General features: G+C 47.6%; 2 protein-coding genes across 2 annotated transcripts in view; one reads left to right on the top strand and one right to left on the bottom strand.

Annotated features, from left to right (window-relative positions):
• The window catches only part of LOC128723883 (out at first protein), a 46,042-nt gene extending 26,261 nt beyond the window's left edge, over nucleotides 1-19,781 (bottom strand). Inside the window, exon 1 of the mRNA XM_053817650.1 lies at nucleotides 19,641-19,781. Within this exon, the coding sequence (XP_053673625.1) occupies nucleotides 19,641-19,781 (141 nt within the window). The remainder of the gene's footprint in view (nucleotides 1-19,640) is intronic.
• Nucleotides 19,782-20,400: 619 nt separating this feature from the next.
• Nucleotides 20,401-26,158, top strand: LOC128723882 (ATP-binding cassette sub-family G member 1-like). Its single transcript, XM_053817649.1, has 7 exons — nucleotides 20,401-20,499; nucleotides 23,349-23,514; nucleotides 23,589-23,712; nucleotides 23,777-24,557; nucleotides 25,214-25,382; nucleotides 25,474-25,574; nucleotides 25,661-26,158. Exons 1-7 carry the CDS (start codon nucleotides 20,401-20,403, stop codon nucleotides 26,156-26,158), a joined length of 1,938 nt encoding a protein of 645 aa, XP_053673624.1.
• Nucleotides 26,159-26,434: the final 276 nt, after the last annotated feature.

Raw genomic sequence — 26,434 nt, 5'->3', positions numbered from 1 at the left:
TATCTCACGAAGAGAAGAACACAGAACAAGAATCAATTGAAAGACGTCTCTGCTGGATTCAATTCATAGGTTTACCATGTGTAACAGGATTTATTGTTTACATTAAATAACCCTATCAAAGTATTTCAAAAATTTCAAATATTAAACTCAAGTTTATAATATCACTCAACTATCGCGATAAATTTGTGGCAGCAATAAGACTGAAATGTTTATGAAAGCAGCCGATTACAGCTCGCTGAAATTCTAGGAAACATATTATGTAACCAGCAAGCTTGCAAACAAATATGTATTTCTCTCATGATCGCATTAAGTGACCTATAAAGAAATATATATAGCAGACATGAAAAGAGATTGCATATAATAAAAGCGACAACAAAACTCGGGTTCAAACTAATGCTGGAAGAGGGAAATTTCATCATAACAACGAGCTTTTATTTGTTGTGACATGTTGCGTACAGGACTCGCGTTTTTGCTACTAATTGAGTGCCTCAAACATAATCTTGCCTTCGTGAATGACGCCGTCCGACATTGTCATTCGAATGAAATAAAGCAATAAATTGACGACAGCCATCTCGTTAGCCGTTTCGTAATAACAAAAGTAATAGGCCAGGAGTTTATTTTCGTCCGGACTTACGGCTTTACTGCCACCAGCATGAGACATTAACTGGCCGACGCTGTAGCCTGGCAACGATGGCACGTTTATTTAGCAGCCATACGGGACGGCCACCGCCGTATCAGCGAGGACTACCTTTATGGTTCGGCGGCGTCAAATGGTTCCGTCTTCAGACAGGAACGATGGCGGCCATAAAGCCCCAGATACACTTAACGACAGCCACACAATGCTCACGTTCAAAGTTATCTCCCAGTAGAGCCCTGCTGGACTAGTTTGACCTATGGGAAAATATTTCGGGCTATCTATTTCCCTTCCCGAGAAGTTCTAGCGAAAAGGTCGAAGGGTAAATGATGACCTAAAGCCGCTGGCTCTAAAATTAGTTACGATCGCACACGAGCCAAGAGTTTTACACCATGCAGTCAATCTACCGTTTGGGTCTTTACTCAAAACATTTATACAACCTTTTCGAAACATACCTCAAATGACAAACTTTTACTCACCAAGTAAACTAACAAGTAAGCAAGATTCAAAAAAAATTTAAACAATTGATATTTTATCGCAGACAGTTTGAATGATGTTCATTTATAAATACATAAATATAGTGTGCGACTTATTTAGTTAATCCCAAGTTTTAGCGTTATAACGTTCTTCAAAAGTATCTGTTACATTTTAAGCTTACGCCCAACCACTTAAAAGTCAATGGTGTTTGCAATGATGGCTATTTTGACTCACCATCGTATCCATACATCGAAACCTTATGCAAATGAATGCTCTTCCTGGTACGCCTATTATGGACGCCACAGAATCACATCATCGTATCATTATCAGAACCATCTGTATCGCATAAAATATGTTCCCCGTCGAGGTGGTTTCGACCATCGCACATATTACCTCGCATCCTGGCCAAAAGCTCTGCAACGATGCTCGTTCCACTCGTCTCGACCCGAACGTTCGTTTGAGGCTATGCCCAGGGAAAATGCACGTTTGATTGCGGCGCGCTTTAGCACTGATGATCGCCATCTAAATGTTTATCGCCCATCGTACGCCACATATCGATACGGTACCACAGCCCGGTCAATGGCGATGGTTATGGCAAACGATGGCCGTTATGCATAATGACGTTCGAGGCGCTGTGTTCGTGCCCTAGAGCGCTCCTTCTGGTCTTCCGAAGATCCGATCACTCACGGAATTCCCATCGTTGCACTGCATACGATCCATCGACACGAGAGCATTCGACACATTCGGTTGAAGTAGCACTGTAGCATCGGAGGCCAACCCCTTGCCCGTTTGTTGAAAACCGGTGCGCTCCTCGCATTTTTCCCCCAAACAGGGTAACCATTATGTAGCGGTGTTGCTACTTGCCGGTAAAGTACCAGTGATGTTTTTGCGTGTGGTGAATGGCAGCTCGCGGGTGCAGGTGATTACACTTTTGTTCCGCTAAATGATACATGACAGGTGCCGCCAATTTCAGCCCCAAGTTCGTGTGGAAAAGTGGCTACGGTGTGCCGAAACCAACACCTCTAAAACACCGGTGGTACGGTAATTCGATCGGAAGGTTCTGAGCTTTTCCATTCACACAGCATGTTATGTCATACATCAACCGTACCTCATTAGTGACATGCAGGGTGAGTTTAATCGAGAGAAAAAAAAACAGTACATTGACAGTCATGAATTCCAGTAAAAACCCAAATTTCATAACAGTTCATAAAAGCATGCAGAGAAGCATGCTTTAGTAGCATGCAGAATGAGTGTAATTAAGAGAAGAAGGAAATATTAACAGTACATTGGCTATCAAGGAAGATTGAATGAAAAATATTTCTTGCTACATCATTTACTTATGATATGCATTTTTTTTTCTGTCTTCGTCGGGTTTTTTATGTACAGCTTTGCCACATGCAATAATAAAACGACAAAAAAGATGGATGGCTTATATACGTACTTTTTAACTGATAAAAAATTGTGGAACAAATAACATCAATACTAACAGAAAAACCTATCAGAACAGTTTGAGCTTGTTTTCTATTGCTCTCAATCAAAATGAAATCTGCTGGCATAACGTAAGGCTTAGGAAACTATAACGCCATAATATTTATGTTTACCTATGCTGCCCAATTCATTGCGATGACATTCGTTAACCGATGGAACAGATTATTACAGAAAATGAGCACTATAATATTCGCTCATCGATTATTTCTTAACTCTGCAGGAAATAATCCATCATGATGTATAAAAAGCACGCCGCACTTATGAAAGCTTGCTCAGCTCGACGCCAATGGAGACGCCTGGTTCCTCACGCTGTTACCATGAATCATAATCCTTTCGGTTGGATTAATGTCTGGCTATGAAAAACACATTCCTATGAAAAGCACGGGTAGCTCTAGAAATGGTAGGCAAGCGGGTGGCTAGGCAAGTCGCTCATAAAACCGAATTTGTCCTTCAATAAAACACTAAATACGGAAACAAACAATCCACCCTCTCGGCCTTGTACCACGGCCAGCAACGATCACAAACCCGAACAAATCACCCTACAGCCATTAGCAGCACGGTTCCTGACAAACCGAGACCGAAAACACCTCCCCCGACCGGTCTCCCGGGCCGGGCCGCAAACTCGAGGTTTATTCTTGCTTGAGCCGCTTACATAACTGTCGGAGGACACCACACTTTTGCCTCCCTAATGGTTCCGACACGAGCATGATTCGATTTCGTCATTATCCTCTCAATTGGAGGGCCCATATTTGTTCTTCGTCATCAACCCCAGGGAACGACGGTGTCTTTCCATCGCCCGATCTAGCCCACCCCACTGCCGCTCGTTGATCACTGCTCAATTTTTCTCTTTGATACACACATACAAATACATATCCCAGCACACATACACGATTATGACGCTACGAAGTGCCTCATCATACTTATACATTTTCGAGATCATGCTGACAATCCTACCCTCGCACACACACACACACTCGGGCCTGCTGCGCACGCATACCAAACCATTCAAGCGTTTCTGATTTAGGCTTATTGGATAGAAACATCACGTGCCAGCAAGCAATTAGTTGGTTTCCTTTCAAACACTCCCTCGTGCTCCCGGGATCCTGCACGGATACAGGCAGCGCCACAAGAGACGACTACACCACTTTGCTGGTCCGCTGGTTCCAAGTCACTCGAAGGTTAAAGTCCTTGTTTTTATGTTTGAATGCATACAAAAAAAATACACAAGCTTAAATACTCAAACAACCCTCAAGTTTATTCCTTGAATGAATTTCTGTTTTCTACACTTTCTAACCCAAAAGCATTAATAAACTTATTGAGAAACGTTATGTGAATTAAAGTTAAACATTTTTCCACACTGGTGTTTCCCGGCCGGCTTGATTTACGGGTCCCATTCCCGAAAGAGAAACTCCCACGATCCCAATTGGGGAAATGTACAAGAAATTTTAATCTTGTCGGCCTGATGAAAAATTAAAATTAAATATTTACGCGACCAATTACGGCGAAAGCTGACCCCGTTCGGTTTCGGCTTCTTTTCACCGGGTCCGGCAGTCCAAGCGGTATCTGTTTTCGTTTCCCAGCGAAGCATTAGTCAACGAGGGAAAAAAATTAGTTTCACTTGCGAAATTTATAGTCCGCCCTCGGAAAGGGGGCACAACCAGCCGAGGGTGCGCGCTGCTAAACGTTAAACGGTGTTACGCGAAAACTTTTCCCAACATTGGCTTCCGGTTGCGACGTACGCTCGCCAGCAGCAGCAAATCGTTACGGCATCTGGCGTGATGGTGGCTCAATTGGTTGCTAAGTTTCTTGCAGCGTGCACGGGAGCCAAAGAAAAAAGAGCAGATAAAGAAGTAAAAGAAAGCAGGCTTCCTCCCCCTTCAAATGAAAGTGTGAAAATTTCTGCAAGGAGAAACTTTCTTCACCTTTCGCCCACATTCGCTGCACAGCCACCAAGAAGCCATTAGACTGTAGCGACTGCAAACGGAATCGGACTGAAGGAAAGCGAAACTCGGCTTCCTTTCGAAAGTCCTTCGGATCGGTGTTGCCACCTCCGCAGAATGGGGTTTCGATTGCCGGGAAAAGAATGGTCTCACGAACCGGAAACAGTCCCATCGCCCCCTGTTTCAGCCCATTCGGTCGCTGTTAACTAAACAACCGTAAAACCCGCTCGCCGAGACACGCAACTCGATCTCATTTATGGCTCTTCTCGGTTAGCCCCGTTACACAACAAACGTCGCTTTCGCTCTTCCAACGAGGAAAGGTCGACGGCATCGGTGCCGCGCACATCTACTTCATCTGCCGCAGGCAAGCGAGCGAGCGAGCTCGTGTCTGCTTTTAGTCTCATCGTTTACCCCGCGTTTGCCTGCAGGAGTCAAATTAACAATTGCTCTTTTTACGACTTTTTGTTACATAAGAAAAGTTGGCCTTACCCGCCGCTACCGGCCTGATAAGCTCATTCGAGCTTCTCAACGAGCCAAGCCACGTGCAGCAATAGGTAGAGAACATTCTGCCACGATCCAGGACGGTGCCACCATGCTCACATTACTGTATTTTATATACTGGTGTTTGTGTTCTTTCCGCATCTTCCGCACCGGACGCAAACGATGTTTGTCACATGTGGCAGCAACCGGCAAAAACACCAGGCGCCTCCATTGGGCACGCCCCGGGGCACACCAATGGGTTGGCCGGTTGATAAGGATTGACTAACGCCACGATGGAGTCACGCTTACCTTGTCGCTTTCTAGCAGGGACTGTTTCTTGTTTTACTGCCATAAAATAATCTTCCCCGTCGGTTGCGTGACTACATCTACCGGTGCGTACACGCAGCTACTAATTCGTATGGCTTGATTCTTTCCACTCCTGACACAAGCGAAGAATTTTCTTCGGTAGTCTCCCACTGGGAAAATTAAATTCACAAATCACGCCACTCACCAAACGGCACTGTGCACCCGGGTGGATAAAAATTTAAACAGACAGCAGAAGAGCAGCTTTAATTAATCGATGAATAAACTGATTTGCACTTCTGCACTGATTATCATAATTATGTGCAGAAAAGCGGGAAAAAATCATTAACATTGCATCTAATTACAACCACCGCTGGTGCCGGATTCATTTGCATAATCCCCGAGCGATTCTTATGAATGCACGCTTCATTAGCATTCGATAAACCGCGCCCGATATCGTTAAAACTAGACGTTGTGGATTTTGTGGTACAATCCTATGAAAGTTATAGCGAGCCTGCAAAAGCGTTATAGTAATAATATTTATACGAAATTCAATTGCGAAAATTGTAAGCACCTCGGCCGGATAAACGCAAGCTCCAAGTTCCCAAGGTTTGTGTGGATTCAATCAAGCAGGCTTACAGCAGTGTGCCGCAGTGTATATAGTTTCCGTTGCTGCTTTTTTGGTACCTGTCCAGCTCAGCTATTCAACCGTACTTTAAACACACGCAAGACGCAACAGCCTTGCGAGATGCGGAACACAAGGCTCCTACTTAGCAGTGGGGCAAGGCAACACACTTAGTTTCGAGTCCGCTTCGCCGACAACTAGCGAGCCTCGCGAGGCTGAACAAAAGGGCATTTTTCTGTTCGGTATGGTCGTCGGCAAGCAAACCAACGACCGAAAGTTAGTCCTTTACCCAGTTCTTTTATTTTGTTTATGGCCGTCTCCAAGCCCCCTCTGCTGTAACGCTTAGGGCGATGCCGTTCAACTGGCAACTTGCTAGCGATAGCAGAACAACGACAAAAAACATCCCACAGAAGGTAGCTTCGCTGGCTTCGGTTCGAAGGATACTGAAGATGGCAACGGCAAAAAAAAATTCCAGTCGCCTCCCAAAAAGTCGCCGCACTGTCTCGACAAGCTGTCGGCGAGTGAGAGAGATTGCCGCACAAAAAAAGGCAGCTGAAAAAATACATGAGCGCCTGCATTCTGCCCCACATCCACCATCGTTGGCTTGATGGAGCTTCACGCAGCAACCGTACGCTCGCAAGCGATCTTAATTTCTGTTTTCTCCGTCCCGTTGTCTATCAAGATTGGCAGAAAATGTCCCCCAATGCCACCAATGTGCGCGCCCACGTTCCCTCTTCGTCCGCAAACGTGGGAAAACCTTTTCGCCACCTTTTATTTTGCGTTCGACGGTGGCTCACGTTGAGTCACCAACACCCGGGGGCAATCAACGCTGAGTAGACCGGCCAATGACCGGAAAACCAATCCCGCTGCCGTCGGGATTCGACGACTCGACGGGAAGTTTATTGGCGAAGCAGCATGCCGGGGGTGGAGAAAAACGAGAAACGGAACCGACCGACACACACACACACTGGTGTACGAGAAAGCACAAGAGCATACAACCAACGAACTTCCTCCCCAGTACAGCTAGAGGCGCCATTATCGTTCATCGGGTCGGTTTACTTCCACCCACACCCAGACCGGGCGTTCGGGGCGACCGACAAGCATTGAACCATTAGATATGGCTTTTTGTTAGGACCCCACATCCTTAAGGAAGCGAAGCACCCGGCCTGGTGACCTATGCCGGTGGTGTCGGCTGACTCCGCCAGATTTCTCGCTCGCGCCCAGTGCGCTTATCGGAAGTGTGCCTGATGCGAGAATAAAAGCATTCCATACATCAAAATTGTAATATGATAAATGCTTCCTATTGTGCGTTTCGCGTGAGAGGAAGCGACTTTCCAGGCTCCCGAGGACGAAGCGAACGAGCCAGAACGAGCACACCCTGTCGGGGGGTCAGTGACGGGTCGCTGGAGAGAGGAAACCGAAAATGGTATAAAACTTCCGCCGCAGACATTGTATCCGAAAGCGGTACATTATGGACGTTGTGGAGAAGCGAACGAAAAAAAAATGCTCCCCGAAAGAATATAATGAAGAGAAATTTCGCCCGCGGCATGGTAATGTGATTCCGGATCTCCTTTTTTTATCATATATATTTATCATCCCAAACTGTTCGCCCATCTAGAGCACGGGACAGTGGCCGAAACGGAACGATAAATCACGTGTATTCCGGTCGACGAAGTAGCATAATTTGTCGGATTGTTTTCATTCGATTATTGATGGCTAAGGGGCAATCTTCAGTTGATGGATAAGCCATCGAAACTGGAGATACACCGAGAAGTGCTCGTAATTGCATAACGACGTAATGTTTTGATGGGAGCTTCAGGATACGGATGAATATTCGTTTGATAATGGAATCAAGTGTTCAACATTTCAAGGAAGTACAAAAATAATTGCTTAGCTAACCACTCCGTCGATTATGAAACACCGAATTACGAATTCAAATGCATTTTTATTTTTTCATGATCGCCTTGCAACCCATGCTTGAACAAGCAACTTCCTGCCTCTAAAAAGCCGTCAAGCCATTCAACAATTTTCATACCGGTACAAAATGCCCGACCCATGAAACTCTTCAGAAATTGCAGCTTACCAGTCGTCCTGGCGGCTCGGGTCAGAGCAAGAATTATCGGCCACTTGAGAGCGCAAACGGTTGCTCGACGAGTTCTATAATCCCTGGAGCAGTACGAAAAATCATTGACCCTCAACGTGTACCGCATTTTAAAACGTATTTACGTGCGCTCAACAGACTGGCCGGGGAGACACCAACACCAAAAAGAGAAAGAAAGCGACCCTGCTTTTTTCGTCCCAAATATCCGGAATGCCAATTGCGAATCATCAAAGTTTGCAGAATTATTTTACTGCCCCCCGGGATGGAGATCGTTATCGACGACGGAAAACGGATAGGAGAAAAAAGAAAAAAAAAAGAGCAAGAAGAAAAAAAGAAATCACGTCGATATCATTCGCCGAGGCGACAATTCCTGGAAGGCTTCCAGTCCCCCCCGTGGGGCAAAGCGCGTTGTTGCTGGTCTAATTTATGCTGGCATAAGCAGCTGTCAAACGAGGAAGGACACCGGGTCGGGGATAGGCGACGTTTGGGAACCCACCGGGCATTACTACTTTGTCATATTCTATTTTTCCCACTCACCCACACCATCCGAACCGGCTTTTACGCGTGGGTAATCTCCACGTTCGGCAGTCCACCCCTAGGCGCCTCACTCGGGACGTGGATCGGGCGCTCCGGTCTTACTCGGGGGTGAGAAATATTCAACCAATTCCGCACAAATCTGGCCCAAAGGAAATATTTTATCAATACCAATTTCGAAGGGCTGACTCGTAATCAAAGCGATGCGGGAAGGAAACGAGGAGCGAGAGAAGGAAAAAAAATAGAAACCCACCAGCAGGCGAGAGGCAAGCGAGAAAAGCTTCGAACCTACCCGAAATCCACTTCGGTCGCTCGTCGTCCTTGCCACCCTTCGGGAAAGCGGCCCATTTCTTTCCGTCATTTCCCAGCGGGACATGCGGTCGTTGGCAGCCAAGACGCCCCCTTCTCATCGGCCACGAAGAGCGTCTACTGATTGCGATCGATATTGGATATATTGGAAAAATCGGCAAAACTGTAATAAAAGTCCAATCGGATTGTTAATCAAACCGTCTGCTGCCTCGTTGCCTTGAAAGCCGGCCCCGCGCTGGGCGAGAGGGCCACCATTTTAATCGCTAGCGATCGGAAGGATTGGAAAGCAACGCGCAATGCCGGAACCAAGCGGCACACCGGGCGACCGGCGGCAGAAATCTCTGCCCTCGTTAATTGCTACAGTAGCAATCGAATCATTTTGCTCGTTTTTATTCCCGAGCTCGACGCAACGGATCGATATAGGCCTGGACCGTTTTGTTGGAGGGCTGACTCGCCGATGAAGGGCAATGGGAATGGGTCAGTCGTGAGCGCGTCCTAATCACCGACTCTGAGGGCCCCCGTAGGCGTTCGAACTTTGCTCCAGCTCGCCTCCCCATTAGTGTGATTATTTCGATCTGCACCGCCTACCATAAACGAGCCGGCATTATGGGAGCGACTTGGCAAACTTTCAACTCATTGCCGACCAGCCAACCGTAACGAAGCAAGGTAGAAGGTGGGGAGAGGGACGATAGAGGGGTGAGGGAAGCTGGCTAGCTCTCTCGAATGTAGCCAAGCTTTCGAGGGTTCATCGCCAAACCCATCCCAAGCCTCGGCTCGATGCGAGCGAGATCGATGCTGGAAGATAAATTTTTAATCCCAACACGGTCATGGACGGGAAGCAGATCGCATCGGGAATTTGGGGCACCGGATGCGAATTCTGCTGCCACAGCACGCCACCAATTACACCCACCGAAGCAAGGATACTAAAAATAATCATGAAAATTATAATGGAAATAGTTATGATGCCGGCATCGGACGCTTCGGGCGCTTCGGCTCCGGAACCAAGCACGTGGCGGACGCATCGAGGGAAAACTTTCTCGAAAACGCTCCTCCCTTGGGGCACATTCGGGGCAAAATGTGTGCGGAGTGCGTAAACTAGTAAAATTGTACCCCAACACGAACCGAGCGCTCCAGTTGCTGATGATTTATGATAAAATGAGCAGCAAACTATAGATGAAACAGAAAGATCCATCACGATGGAGGCGCCTGGTGCCCTTCCGAGTTATGAAACAACGATGTCCGATCTTTCCCATTCTCAATGAGAAAAACACGTTCGGTGCCATGATCCGGAGCACTGCAGAACCTGACACACACACACATACACGAAAGGAACCACGATGGGGTGAAGGGTAAGCTCCCGAAGCGAATCACGGCGCTCGAGAGCACACTCGAGTACTTCCGGAAAAGCACAACTGTGCGCGAGCCAACTGTGCCGCATTTTTCTTTTCGCCTTTGTACACGGGGCTTTTCCTTATCCTTGCCGTGCACATTTTCTCCGGCTGGTTGCTAGTCGGCACGGGTACGTGCATGTATTGCTCTGGCCCATCCCACCATGACTGGGGCGCCTAATGCTTCACACCCTCGAGCTCGCTGCTCGAAACACACCCTCCCAACGATCTCTACTACCCACCCGGGCAACATGCTATTCATAGTTTGATTCGCCCCGGCTGGCACAACATGGCCGGAAGCTAAATATTTATTCACGCATTTTGTTTGGATCTGTTTTTCCATCCCCTTCCCCGACCCCGGTAGCCTTGTTTTGGTCTCGTTCTTTATCTCACTCACTCGCACCACCCAAAAGCACACATTGCCGGATTCGCTTGTCTTTGGCAACATGGCGCATGTCTCTTTCTCTTTTGCTTCCTGCTAACACCTCACTGGGTTTGCAGCGCAAACATCATGCGAGGCCTACCACGATCTCGGCCCGGCACGTACACTCATACACACGTGCAGGCAGCAGGGTAACGCTTAGAGTAACCACACGAGAGCCCAAGCAGCACGGAGATAACAGCATTTATATTCATACTCTTCGAGAAACATGCTCGTAAATTTACGAGGCCAAAGAAAAAACTCTTTCACGACCAACTAAGAGAAGCCGAAGAGAAGATGAAGAGGGAGACAAACTTCTCGCAGCGAGAATAAAACAGCATTAGCGCCACACGTCCCTCTCGCATGCCCTGTACCCATGGATGTCCTGTCGCATCCGTGCGAAGCACTTCGAAGAGGCCTCGAAAGGCGAAAGAACGCTAGACAAAGAAAACGCTCACACTCACATGGCACTCAATGGCGGAGGAAGCTTTCAAGCTTCTCGCCGGGGATCGTAAAATTATTCCACCCCGTACGAATTAGACGCGCGTGGGGATTTGATGACAAAGCTCAACGGCACATAAAACGCAATAAACGTCATCTGCGTCCGCCATCAACATACAGATTTTCGGCACATACAACAACATTAATTGATAATAAATCATGGCAAAGTAGAACGGCGCTCACAAATTGCACCGCGCGGCGGCGAGTTTGTAGCTGGGATCCTTTTCTTTTCATATTTTTATCGCCAAAAGAGTAATAATTCAAACAATAAAACCCTAACCGAAAATGGGGACGTTTTAGCGGAGAACATTAATGCAAAAAGAAAAATGCACAAAACACATTCAATGTGATTCTTTTTATTGTTGCTGTTGGGATTTAAAATGCAAATGTTTTTGCTGGTAAAACCAAGCCCTTAGGTCCAGCTCGAACACGTTTATCATCGTGTATATTCTAGCGCCGTTCGAGCTGGTTCCAAACCACACCAAAAATTGATACACATCGATAGTGAAAAGTCACGAAAAAATGCCGTCATTCTTTTATGGAAATTTCGCGCCGCAAGATAAAACGCTAAGTCGCCACGCACGTTTGCCGGCACATTAACTTGTTTCTGCCGAAACGATCATCATCAACGCGTCGCGCTGGTCTCGTTAGGTTTTATTCGCCAGCGTCTACAGCACAGGCATGCGGCGTACAGCTACAGAAGTAGCAGCAGCAGCAGCAGCATTATTGCCAGCTAAGGGTGAAGATTCGTTTTATTTTACGTCGCCCATCGCCTCCCGACGCGTCCGTGAGGAGTTCTAATCGTGCGAGAACCATTTCCCGGATGACAGGGGCACAACCGGGGCCACGACACGCCCTAATGGAGGAAAAGTGCCACCATAATCACTATTAAATGTAAAAATAAAAAAAAGACCAAAACGAGACCGAATCTACGCTCATGCCTACCCACACGCGTGCATCAGGATTTCCTGGTGGCGGCGAGTCGTAAACATGCAAAGCATCAGCAACGACGACAACTGGCCTGATAAGAACCCTTCGTCAACGATTCCTTTTCCGCCGTGTCCGCCGTGCCAACCAGCGCTAACATACAAACATACATACACACACACATTTTCCATCCACAGAAGAAAAAGGCGAAAAAGAAGAACGAAAAAAAAGGCGACGATCGAAACTAAAGCAATGGGGGAGGAAAAGTATACGAAGAAAAAAAACTCGTGCAAGCGAGAACAAAATTCCTTTCCAGCGTGCCTTTGCAGAATCAACAGAATGCTAGCAGGGTGGGCCAGTAAAAGCCAGCGAGGACGATAAATTTGCGCCCTCGTCCACTAAATCATGCGAAGGTTGCACACTGCCATGGGGAAGTATTCGTGAACGTGCTGTTCGGGAACAACTCAGCCCTCGCCCCGAGTTCTATCCAGACAATTGGCTAAATGTTGCAAAATTTGGAACCAACTTCTGGAACTGGATGGTTTGAGGGAGAATTCGAACACACAGCAACGTATGAACTCGAGGAAGTGCGATCGTGTCGAGGCGACCAACGCAGCGTTAAATAAAAATGCGCCAAAGTAATCATTTTGCATATTTAACCAACACGTACACGTAAAAGAACGCGAGCGAAAGCATGCTCCATTGTCTGATCAAAACGACGGCACAATATGCCAAGGATCATGAACTTGAATATGAATGGCTTATTAAACTATAAAGTTTGCTCGATGTTCATTACGGCTATCGAAAAAAAAACCCCAAAATATCCCCTTTACCACCTATTTATAACCGAGCGAACATCGCCACCGGGGTCGATAAGAAGTTCGTGTCACACCGCACCCCGAGTGGAGTTGTACGCTCGAAGCGAGCACAAGGAACACGCATACTTGCGCCATGAAAACATGGACCGGTTTTACGCCGATACGCACGCCAACAGACCGAGACACGCACGGCTTCTTGTAAGCTCCGAGGCGACACGGTGCGTCAAACATACGCACTTTCAAGCGTGTGTGTGTGTGTGTGTGAGTTTGTGTGCTTCGTCCTTCGTCCTGCGCCCGACAATCGACCACGGAGAGGTAGCATTAGAATGCGACTACCGCCCGGTGGGAGGAAAAAATACTTAAAAACCGACAACGGACGGGCATACCCAGTTGTCCCGATGGAAATTCGTGAAAGCCCGTTGACAAGCTGACGTGTTAAGTTGAGCAAGGACATGCATGTACGGGCAGCAACGTTTGGCGTTCGTTGCGACTGACGTCGGGCGAGCGATATGAATTTTCTAAAGCACGGAACCACAACGACGTCGACGACGAGGTTCAACCGCAGGCATAATGTGCTACTCCCGAGTGCCTAACTTTGCATTAAGATTTTTTTTTCGCTCTTTTATATCCACCACACCGAAGTCCGCAGAATGCTTCCGTGCGTAGCGTTTGTTTGACTGCCAGCAGGTTTGCCAATATTTCATTCCGCTCATACGCAACCTGCTGCCAAGTGAAGCGATTGATTCCTATCGAACTCGAGCACGCCCCCCATCGATAACGGACGACCGAGCAGCCGGGCAGCGGAGGGGGATGATTTGTTTTTCAATAACCGATTGGATTGCATAAAATATTTTCTTTCCGGTCGCATCTATCGTTGTGCAGCCTTATGGGGGTATACAAACGGAAGCGAATAAATAACATCGATCAACTCGGGGTGCAGTGCTTCCCCGAAGGGGAAAGTAAATCGCAAGCGTAACAAATCGTCAACCGAATGGCCTTTTGAGTAAGTTACGTTTGACGTGTGATAAATTTAATTACATTGCCCCCGAGCAATGGAAAACTTGACTCTCAAATATGGTTCGCTTTGTGCTCCGTGTGTGCTTGTGTGTATCGGGAGTAAATTTGTTCCCCTGGATTACATCTGCTAATAAATAAATAAAGCTGAACGAGATGCGTCATTGCCGTCGTCCACAAAATGTCACGCAACTTTTAATGAAAAACACACCACACCATTTCCAAGCCAACGCAAGTGTTCAACGACCCACCCCCCCAAAGAGTGTGTGATGTTTCTTATTTGAACAGCAGCTCGCTTACGTCTAATTCCTCCCAGCCGGTGTAGCGCAATTATAAATTCAATTTGTCAGCATGACGCCCTCTGTTACCCTTTTCACTGCTTCCATTATATGGCACCACGACATGCGTAGCGGAATGGATCACAATTTCCCCGTAACTCGCTCACAGTTCATCACCTTTTCCGTCGTACGCGCAAGACGAACGCAAAAGGCATTCACGGAGAGGCCACCTCCCAGGGGTGTTTGCACGTTGGCTAAACAAAATAAAATGTAACGTAAACATAAACATACGTACGAACCTTCGCACTACACGTTTTCTGCTCGTTACATCATGCCAGCACACCCACCGTCGGATCCCGTTGGATACAACGCGCCATGGAACGTTTTTAATGAAAACGCCGAACTTTAATCTAATCTTCACCATCTGCGCCAAGCCACGGGTAGCGCGATTCGCACGCGAGAGCGCTTTTTCTCCGATCCCAGGGCACGCAAGCACGCAAACGCCGATTAAGGATAGAGCTAGGCTTTTCCACGGGAAAGAATCTGAAAGCGGGCTCGATGATGGCGAACCCCCGTCAATCTTGCTCGGGTCGATCGCGAACACGAACGAATGCGTTGATCAGACCTCATGCCAGCAGCCTAGCTGGTTTGGGACCAACGAGGATAAGGAAATTTCCACACGGGCGATGTGTAAAGCCACCGATGGGGAAACCGAGAACAACGCATAAAGGTACAAGCCAGTTTTCCCCGGCCCCGGGCGGCGATGTCCCGGTGTGCAGGGAAATGTCCTGATTAAATTTCGTGACCACATTCTCAATATAAATTTGCACCATGGTCCCGAAAAATGAATTGGGTTTCGTGCGCCGTCGCCGCACGGTGGGATTTGGCCGCTGGAAAGCAGCATGAGGCTAGTTAGTTGTTAGCATGTTTGTAGCCTTCTGCCAGATGAATTTAGAACTGAGTCAGGAATAAAACAAATACCCAGAAGAATTACAAATATCAAGCAAGCAAATACAGAGCATTTATTTTGTAACGAAAATGAAAACACATTTTCATTAATAAGTTTTGAAAAAAAAATATATGTATTACAAATCCCATTTTTGTAATTAAAATGTTCCGACTTCCGACAATGGGTGGTGGAATTAAGTAATAACTTTTAGCACCGGGATCAACGATTTTGGCTCTCTCCGTTTTCTGACACTAAACGTCCTATAGTCGCCCGAGGCTCCATTTTAGCTGGCATTCTTGTTCTTCCATCGTGGACGTGGAGGTGGTTCACAGACGTGCCACGGAGGCCTCCGAACGCACCAGGTATCAAATGGTTGCCCACGTTTGTTCGTTCGTTACAAGCCTGTTACTCGATACACGGAATCAGGCGCAACAAAAAAAAACAGATCCCACCAGCCTCGTGCGGTGGGCAGCAAGGCAAAAAAGGAAACAGCGCCCACCCCCACGGATCAGACAGGCAATCGCGCACCGTCACGTTCGACCTGAAGAACTCACTTCCAGCCGCACAACGCACACTATCGACGTTTGCATCACCGAGCACCAGCACAGGCCATTTGGGATTGGCCCCAAAATCAGACGCCCGGACCCGGCTGACTTATCCTGACACGTACGACGGCTTCCGACCACCGCCGAACGATGGCGAATGTCTCAACCACGCAACAAATCACTATGGGCCCGCACGCCTCAAGGACCCACCTCCCGTCGGATGGCTGGCTCGTCCGCAAAACACCCCCACGAACGGTACACTAATCTGCAGGAAGCACCATAATTTTGTGGCCACGTCCAATCAGTACCAAGCGGTGGCATCAGCCCGCAAAAAGGGCGGTCGGTGGTCGGTTGGGGGAGAAGGAAAAGCGTTATTTAGTATTACGCATCGCCTACGCCACCGAAAACGTGTATTCGTAAATGTTCGAACAAACAGCGCCCCACCGTTGCCTCATTGCCGGGCTCATCTTCCTGCGTGGCGCGGGATAAAGTTGCACCTGATTGTGGCCTCAGACGCGATTTGGTGGGCGACTTATCGGCGAAAAAGCGACGGAGCAATATTTTACCCACGCAGAAGTCCCGTGCACGTTGCCCGGGTGCTGAAACCGAGAAAGAAGCGTTGGTCCGTGTGCTGGAGCTAAGCAGGAGAAGTATGAGAAGGTGAAGGAAATCCACCGGCATTAGTGTCGAGTGTGCGGTGGTAGGGCGCACGACACGATGGATGCATTTGTTTTTGACATTGACAAGCTTGACAACGCCCGGAGCCCAGTACGTGGTTGCGGTTACGGCCACAATCGACGATGGGAACCGGAGATGAGCCGACGAACATGTGGCAATAAATTTACGATTTTAGAGCACTTACAAACAGGCGCCCAAAAACATGTAATCGGTTAAGGGTTGCTTTTTCAACCAGTCGCTTTAAATGGCCTTGTTATCTTTAAACAGCAATTAGATGAAGGTTGCTGCGATGCGAAACGTTATGGCACAAGCTTCCAAACGATGACTCAACGCCGTTAAGCGTCATGGGAATAGCAAAAAGTACTATCCATCTCATCAATCGACTGGAGCGAGAACATTTAGAAGCACGCTCACTCGTTTCACAGAAGTGTTTACATTATCGCTGCGAATATTTAGCCCACAACGACGATTGAATCGAGTGGCCGATGTTTCAACATTTGTGCACGCTGCATTTCGGAGCTTTTTTATGTTCTCATTTTTGCACGAACGCGTATGTTTTGCTTCCATAAGCGTGATTGCTGTTTGATGAATTGGCTCCGCTCTGGGCGCATTTCACCGAGCTGAAACCGATCCCACGGGACCGACCCTAAAAACTAATTTATTTCCAATCTGCCCGTCCACCGCCAGCCCGTCGGAGCGACGGAAACTATTTGTTGGCACAGTCTCGCCCTACATCAAACCATGCCCCGCCGGGTGTGTACGAACACGTGTGCGAAAAGCCATGTGCTACACCGTGCTCGAGTCGTCGACGAGCCCGTTGCTGTTGACCCGTGAATGAAGTGCACGAAAAACAACGTCGATGTTGCTCGTCGGTGGATCTTCTTATGCCTCCTCAAAAAAAAGAGGACTCCATCAAACCATAAATTACGCCAACTAACTAGAACCGGTCAACCCGTGGCTGTGCTTGGGAAAGCTGGTTGGTCTCACACGAAAGCCACCCTACGTGTATTATGCAGATTAATGTTATCGATATTTAATTATGCTACTTTACGAAACGGCCCTGCATCGTCTCAGAGGCGAGTGTGGATGCAAAGGATAACAACTTCGGTGAGTGGATGGTAGTGTTGTTTATTTTTCTGTTTTAATACTATAGACAGACATTAAAATGCCCGGCAATTACTTCCGGCTGTTGAGGAGCATTGGCCATGAGTCCTTTGGAGTCTTTAGGCGTGCTGCGGGTGCATCACCATTACTGGTCGAAATTACCAGCTGCGTGCTGATGTGTTATTTTACGACCATGCCCATAAACATCCTGATAGCATCGATGAGATACTGTGCGATTTCTATGACGACAGATATGGAACAAGGAAGCGCTCACGATGCTCGCTAGCATCGGAAACATAACAATTTAAACAACGCATATATGAGCAATACATAACCACAGGTTATTGATTGGGGTTTCTTTTATCTTCATTCAAAAAGTACCCTTCTAAACCCGCGCAAATGGCGCATATGGAACCGAGTTCGCGCCAGACGCGCCCGGCATTGGCATTTAAACAGCCAGAGCGCGAAATAAAGAAGCCGAAACATCCCAAAAACGGCTACACACCCGGTCAGGCATCGGAATGGACGAGCAATAATTCCCATCTCGGCGGTTTTGTGCCGCAACCTGCGCTTCCCGGCACGGAGGGTATCCCGGCTACCCATTAATTCTTTATCGCCGGCCAAAAAACGTGCCATCCCGTACGTGGAATTTTTCAGCCTCGAATGCATAATCGATAAGCCCGCCTCCGATCAACCACGGCCGGCATCGGTTTTGGGCCGCATACGCGCACATAAAAGACGGCCCAAGAATGAATGGGATTGCTGAGTTGGGCCAGGCAAAAATAAAAATAAAATGTCTGAACATCAAAAAAAAAGTCAGGACGAAAAGCGAAACACTCGAACAATCCTCCGCCGAGTGCGGGCGTTGCGGTGAATGCCCACCCGAGATGGATACGGGCGAATGGGGCGAGCAGGAATGGAGCCACATTTGGGCAAATATTTGGCTAAGCACAAACGCGGTGGGGCCGGGGTTTATTCTGGTACCATGCCCGGCAGCCAGGAACCTTGGAGATATTTTGGTTCAATTAACAATTTACCCTGATCCGAGAAACGCGGCGGTAGCGTTGTTTTCTTACCGAGGGAAATGTGCCTTACCGCGTGGAGGCTTTTACGCTTCACTCGTGTAAAAGCAAAAACAGGGGAAAACAAAAAGAGAGAGTGAGAGGGTGAGAGCTAGGGAAAGCAACAGCGATCTAACAGAGGACGCAGGGCGGTGCCTGGGGAATACGTCGGTATGATGGAGCGGTTGTCCAAATAAGATACGAAAATAATCAGTTCTAAGAAAAGCACAAGGCTACCTCCAGGCGGCGAAAGGAAAACATTAGCAAAAGCACCATTGGCCCGGAAGCAATCTGTCTCCATCCAGGACACGTGGAAAAACGTGCCAATATTTTCCACCTTTACGGGGATAGAAGGAGGATGATGCGAAAAAAAAGCAAAGCTTTAAAAGAATTTCAACACCCCAGATGGTATCTTTAGGGTGTGTGACGAAGGAAAAGCTATAACCGTTAAGCTCGAAAGGTGCTTATTAATTAGCGATAATTGCTTGTAAATCTTCCTCCACGTTTTATGGTCTATGAAGGAAGAGCGTGATTTTGTTGCTCATAGAAAACGATCTACAGAGCGTAGCATAAAAAAAGGAATAAAAATCGATTCAGTGAGAGTAAATCGACATCAACAATGTCGCTATACGATGAATCTTTCGGGTGTTTTAAAGATGAAATCTTATTCACTTTGAAGTAAAGGCTCGTTTTCCTTAAAATGTGATCCTTGAGCAAACGCGACCCGGCATGAATCGGAACACTTCGGGAAAACAAACGCGAACTTTTTCGCAGCTGCGAGCGATTTCCATCACACGACACAGAAAACATCGCAAAAAAGCATCGCACGACGCGTTCGGCAGTCCGACTGTGCCGTCCGCTTGTCAAACGTGGGTGCACGTTTTTTTTTTCATTCGTATGTTTTTGTTTTGTTCGCGTCAAAACAATCCTTGAATTAAAAACCATCGTGCGCGGATTCGGCATTCCGAGGCGCGCATTTTAAAGCAACAAGTTTTTAACAGTTGATGAAGAACAGCTCAAAATCGTCACACCGTTCCACGTAATGGCAATAAGGGACTAACTAACCTGATTTTGTACATTGATTATAAGCTGCGCCGCCGCTTGATGGACGATGAACAGCAGCAAACACAGCAGGCTCGTTCTTCCCACAGCGGTCCTTCGCACTCGATGGAGACACATCGATTTTTCATCAGCTGATCCTTCCATTTCGATCACTCAGCTGTCACACACCGGCCACCACGTTTCTTTTCTTTCTCCAATGACCTCTACAAAAACGACGATAACTGCGGCGACAGCGGAGTTATCGGAACAGAGGTCGAAAATTCGTCTTACGTGCGAACACGACCAAACACTACAAAGCTGGTACACCACATCAAACACTCTCCGACGACAATTTGAAAGCAAACAATTTGCATTTTCAGACACAACAGCTTCACTTGCGGCTTATCAATGGAATAGCTCCGGAACGAGCATTACCAATCGTTGATAAGACAAACATGTGCAGCACTTATTTACACTCGACCCGCCATACCCCGTGAACACTTCGGGGTTGTTTATTTTTTGTTGCCACAGAACATCAAAACCTTAGATACACACGTTTCGATTGTTCGTGACACGTTTCTTCCCGGTAACGTTATCCATCGCAAGCACCATTACCTATCGGCAGTAAACGAATCGCACATTTTCACCAAACGCTACGTTATCAAAACAAAATTCTCGCGAAGACACGGAGCGCGGAACGACACGTCTGCACCGCTCGAATGTTTACATCGAAATGTCAAAATAACATCGCGACAAAAGCGGCTACCTTTTCCGGCGGGCGTGGATGAACGTGTACATCACACGCGTATATGCGGCGCCACAGATGACAGATACACCGTTCACGATGAATGGAATGAACATACGGATGAACGCAAAGCTTTTGGTACGTTTTCTGAAAACGGGTCATTTTCTGCACTCACGGCTACACGCTAAAGCGTAATCAAACATGTCCTGTATTTCTAAGGATCAATTGAACCAAATAGTAAATTTTTGAGTAAAACTGAATGCATGATGTTGCATATAATGAATTATCCGTTCAGCAGCTTACATTAATTTCGTCTTTATGGGCATAGGGATCGTCAAGGATACGCGAAGCTGCCCGGCGCATCAATCGTCGAACGGCTGTATGAACAAAGCTCACTAAAATGGAGCGTGGTAGAGAAGTTTACTTCGAAGCATTATCGTTAATTTTAGTAATTTTTTTCGTAATCATAAGCGATTGGTTATACTAGATCCCCCAACCCTCTGCTGTATTGTAAGTTTTTCTAAGGATCAGCATCCAATAGGCCCTACGCCTCTTCGTCCTTGACCTAAGATGCGCGAAGCGCCTTGGTATCAACATTGTAAAACGTGAAACAAAGCGCTCGTTTTGTAACATCGTCCAGCATCACCATGCACGTGGCACAGAGCGTACTCCGTAAATCATATTCCTAATCCCTAATACCGGTTCGCTCGCCATCGTGGCGCCACCCGAATGCGATCAGACAACCCGGAACTGTACGGATTTCACGGATAATCCCGCTGAAAGGACGCGTTCAGCGGGCGGGATAATTTATCATCGACGTTGCAGGTGAGTTTTTTTTCTCTCGTTGGTGTTGTTGCGCTTTCCCATGCTCTGGAAACGCACGAAATCCCTGAAATGGCGGGACCGCCCTGGTGATGGCGCAAACCACCCGAACCGGTAGCCGCTACACTAAGCCGGAATAGGAAATGTGTAAAAGTATTATCTCTTTATCGGCAGTACCCATCTTGCATACGATATGCGCACGGATCAACAAACACACCCCGGGGTTGGGAGGACTTGAACCATTGCAATTGGACGACCACCCGGGAAAAGCCACCCATCCCACTGAACCCGGGAGTTGGTCCTCGCGGGAGTATTACACGCTACAGGGAGGGAGAGATTTTCATGGAGTGCTCATGAATAGCGGGTGGTGTGAAAATGGTCCCACAACGCAACGACACCAATGCACGATAAAACCGCTCTCAGTCGTCTGTTTCCCTGGTGGGCAAACAAACTTTTCCGCACACCACAGCGGGTGCAGCTTGTTCTAGCTGCTTTGTGTCGCCTGGGAGCGATCCAGGCAAGTCTAGTGGCCCCGTGACGTTAGTCGACTCGATGTTGCGTGCATAAATGAGTGGAGATTACAAAACCACCTCCTGGCTATTCTTGAGGCAGCTATGATTTCCCAAATCCTCCAACGCATTCTGGCTGCCGAAGACGAGCTCTGGAGGTCCCTTATTTGCTCAGTCCACCGGTGCTGACCGCATTAGCAATCGTGCTGAAACGTTTGTGTTGATTTGCCTCTCTAGATCTTTGGTGGTCCGTTTTAACGATCCCGTCTCGAATAAAGCATCCCACTGGGGGAGGATATGTGCGAGTTTTTTCATGTTCATCTTTCCCTTAACTCATCCTTTGTCAACAATTTTGCATGTTTGTGTCGACCGTAAAAACCGCTCTAATGCCATACGCTGGTGCTGTTCTTCCACCCAAACATCACTCGTAGCATTTCCGACACACTGTTTACATTCGGTTACGATTCGGTTTCGATGCCGGCTAGAACCCGAAGGCTACCAGGCCATGCAGATTGCTGTTCCCATTCATTTCATGTTTGCTAATGTTTGAGTAGAAGCTTGCAGAAGTGTCCCGGCATGAGGCACAAGACCGCTCAAGCCCAGCAAGGCTCTTGTGTCGACCTATTTTTTGTTTCTCACTCCTTGCACCATCGTTGCGTCCAGAACGGGCCTAGCGTTTAATTTTGGCACCGAATTTAATACTATAGGTGCATTTGCGCTTCAGTTTCACCGGGAGCAGCAATCCAAAAATAGCAACTTACGTTTGGAGCTCTTGGCAATGCATTATTCGGAAGCCGACAGCTGATCATGTGCATCTGTCAGCCTCAAAATCACAAGACAGATGGATGCTGTTAAACATACATATATAAGAAGCTTATGATTGCGTTCATAGTGTGGTAAGAAAAATCGTATCTAGCTGTGTTATTAACAGCACAATAAAAAGGCTGGCACAAATGTAAAAACAAACCTGCACCATATCAATAATCATAAAAATATTAACTAATGGTCTCCGCACGCGAATGGGGCGCAAAATGTTGAAAGAATGTGCCCCTCCTGAAGATTGCATCGGGTGTTCATTGAAGCAAAGTCCACCGGATTGTCGAACCATTTAATCATGTTTAAACACTGTCTGACCTGATCGCGTGTCTTTGGCGCGAATTCCCAATTCCCATAGGCTGCCGCTAATGACCACCGAGTGATAGATTAGACCCGTCGATAGCAAATCGCCATGCTACTGAGAGGGCGCGTCACCTCTCAGTTGTGGCATTCATTCTTAAAACTCTCCTGATCGGAGTGGAAACTAAAAGGTTAACATTATCACACGTTTCACCCAAATTTCACCTCCATCACGGCGTCCACTTTCAGCACGCAGCTTTTTTTCAACCCCCAGCTGATCCCCCGAGACACGATAACATGGATCGTAAATAAACGGAGGCTGTTCTTTTTTGCTCCTGTTGCTTGTCGGGCAAAAATAACCGATGTGTTTGTGCTCTGTAAGTTCCTGATAACGAACGAACTGCATGACAGCATGGGAGCATAATTTTTGAATGATCCACCAGCACACACTTCGGCCCCGCCAAAATCAAGCCGCAACGATCGTAGTCGATCGACGGAGACCTTATCGGTGTGGTTGTTCTTGTATGGCTCGTTTGGTAGCCGCCAAAATCCGCAATCTTTGCCAGTCATCCCAGGAACATCGTACCGAACACACTGATGGAGCGCGAGCTCGAAGAAATTCAACTGGAACCGTTGCGCGTTCCAGGACCGCGCGAGTTTGAGCTGTCCTTTCAGAACGTGTCGTATTGCGTTAAGCATCGGCATGGTAAGTAGGTGCAGTTTTATGGAGCCTTTTCCTTTTTTAAAATGTCTTGTTACGCAATATTTTATTCGCGACAGATCGCACACACACCGCCATCTTGAAGAATCTATCCGGGTCGTTCCGATCTGGTCGACTGGTGGGCATCATGGGCCCATCAGGTGCTGGGAAGTCGACGCTACTGAACGTGCTCAGTGGATTCAAGTAAATATCCTTGGGAATCAGTCTCGCAGCCTTTCGGCTTCGTAACAGTGTGTGCTTTCGATAGGAAAGCCAACGTCACCGGGCAGCTACGCGTGGACGGACAGCGACTATCGGAACGACGGAGTCGCAAGATCATCTCCTATACCCAGCAGGAAGTGTGCCTGTGGCCAGCATTAACCGTCGAGGAGAGCCTAAACTACGCGGCCGAGTTTAAGCTGCCATCATCAACTGATCGGGACCAACGAAGAGCGCGTGTGTGTGAGCTACTGCAGGTGTTGGGTCTGGTAGAATGTGCGGACACTCTCACGGGTAGTGTGTCCGGTGGTCAAGCGAAACGACTCTCGATCGGACTGGAGCTGTTGTCCGATCCGAAAGTGATGCTGTTGGACGAACCTACAAGCGGACTTGACACGGTTGCTGCTCAGCAGGTGTTGGCGCATGTTAAGCAGCTCGCCGAGCGTGGTCGCGTAATAGCTTGCGTCATCCATCAGCCGAACTCTCAGCAGCTGCTGCTGATTGACGATCTGTACGTGCTAGCGAAGGGCCGGCGAATCTACAACGGACCAACTTCGGCCATGGTGACGTATTTCGCCCGGTTCGGACTCGAGTGTCCCGTTTCGCACAATCCAGCTGATTACGCGCTCGAAGTGGCTAGCCTCGATCAGGAGGACAAACGATTGAGTCGGTTAGTGATGGAACAGGAACAGGACATTTTTAAGAGTAACCCACCCCAGTTGGCGGTGGAGCCAAGCTTTGATGGAGGCTACCAGCGATACGCACTGACTACGCTTCAGCAGCTGCGAGTGTTGCTTCGTCGGACGACCCGGTGTACGCTACGGGACTCGGTAAGTAACGGACACGTTGAACCTAAGCCGAATAAGTGTCATTATTGCAACGCCAGCAAGTGTGAAAGTGGAAAGTGTTCGAGTGGTTCTCAAACGCACAAAGGGACGTTTTTAACTTCCTGCGCTGTTATCTGCTACGTAATGGAAACAATAGTATTAATTTAGGTTTGTTTCTGTTTGTCCACGCGTCAAGAAACGGAAATCATTTCCATGGAAAATTCAATGTGGTGATTTGATTTCAATTGGAATGTTTTTCCGAGGATATTGCAAAAAATTTCAATCAATCGATGAAACACGTGAAGGGAAAGCATTCTAACGGATTTCTACACAACGCTTCTGGAAGCAGAATGAAGATTGAATTGCTTTTGTGCTAACTTCTATGCGGTGCAACAATTCTGCTGAACTAGTGTAGTATTTTTATGGGTAAAAAAGTTAACTGTTCTATTTTCTGGACAGTATCCGATGTTACAAAGCCCGTGCAGAAAACCATGATGTTTTTTGTAATCTAGTTTTTCATCGAGAAACTTTATGCAAACCAACACTCTCCCTAGTCATTATGTTCAAGTGAAAAAGGATCTTTTCAGTCCATGAATTATTTTAGTGCACCCAGAAGGAAATGCACCAACAGTGCAGTATATTTTCCTTCGTTTCTTCAGTACCAATTTAAGGCACGCATTCTCATCAACATCGCCATTGCACTCATCACGAGCGTGGCGTTCTACAACACCGGTAACAACGCGGATCGCATCCTGGCCAACACCGCTGTGCTGATCATCAACCTGTACGCCATTTTCTTCACAAGCATCGCGTCTGCTGTGTTGATTTGTGAGTAGTTTGCTAGGCTGGTGTCAGTCCTTTTCCAGATTCTATTTTTTGTTTGGTTGTGGTTTACACTACCTTTCGAATTCACTTCCAGACCCACGTGAATCGGCCTGCTTCGTGCTGGAGAGCAAAAATAATTGGTACTCCCTGCGGGCATACTATTTGGCTAAAATCGTAGTCGAGTTGCCCACCCTGGTAAGCCATTCGTAACAGTGCAACCTTCACTCCCATCTTCGCTAGACTAGGTGTCCTATTAATTTTTCTTTCTCCCCTAAAACCAGATCCTATCCTCGTCGGTGTTCTTCATGCTCGTGTACTACTTTACCTCGCAGCCGTTCGAGTGGCTCCGAATCGGAACGTTTGCACTGGTTTGCCTCCTATTCGGGTGGATCTCGCAGATGCTCGGGCTGCTCCTTGGCAGCGCCCTTTCCGTGCAGAACTCCGTCTTCGTCAGCATCCTGATAATGGTACCGGCGTCCCTGTTCTCGGGCTTCTTTGTACCACTGCGTGACGCGAGCATCCTTCTGCGGCCGCTCCTGTACATATCGTTTGTTCGGTACGCCTTCGAGGGTGCCATACACGCGATCTACGGCTTCGACCGGCCTGACCTCGACTGCCCGGAGGTGTTCTGTTACTTCCGCCAGCTGAAGCGCTTCCTTGAGTTCGTGTCCATGCCGGATCTCGCTTACGGGTACGATCTGTTGGCCCTGTTCTGTTGGATCGTGCTACTGATGAGTGCGGTGTATCTCAGCCTGCGGAGGCGGATAAAACAGGACTGAAAGGGACAACCATCCAGGTTGTGACGCAAGGATGCGATGATGCGTCCGTACGAATGATAAAAATAAATGCTCAATCACTACGGGTAGAGGATTTTCTCCACGATTATCCTTTTCGACTATTAATAGCCTTCGCGGGCAATGTAAACCGGATACTGTGCAGACAGATTTTCGCGGAAAATCACTTGGCCCTACACGAAATGACCGGTGAATAACTATAATAAAGCCATTTATCTTCAGTTGTTGTTTTTGTATCGTGTTTCCCGCATGACTGCATGG

This window comes from Anopheles nili, chromosome 3 (assembly GCF_943737925.1).
Source record: "Anopheles nili chromosome 3, idAnoNiliSN_F5_01, whole genome shotgun sequence".
NCBI classification, from domain to species: Eukaryota; Metazoa; Arthropoda; class Insecta; order Diptera; family Culicidae; genus Anopheles; species Anopheles nili.
The sequence above is the reverse complement of the archived record's forward strand: the minus strand, read 5'-3'. Positions and strand labels throughout refer to the sequence as shown.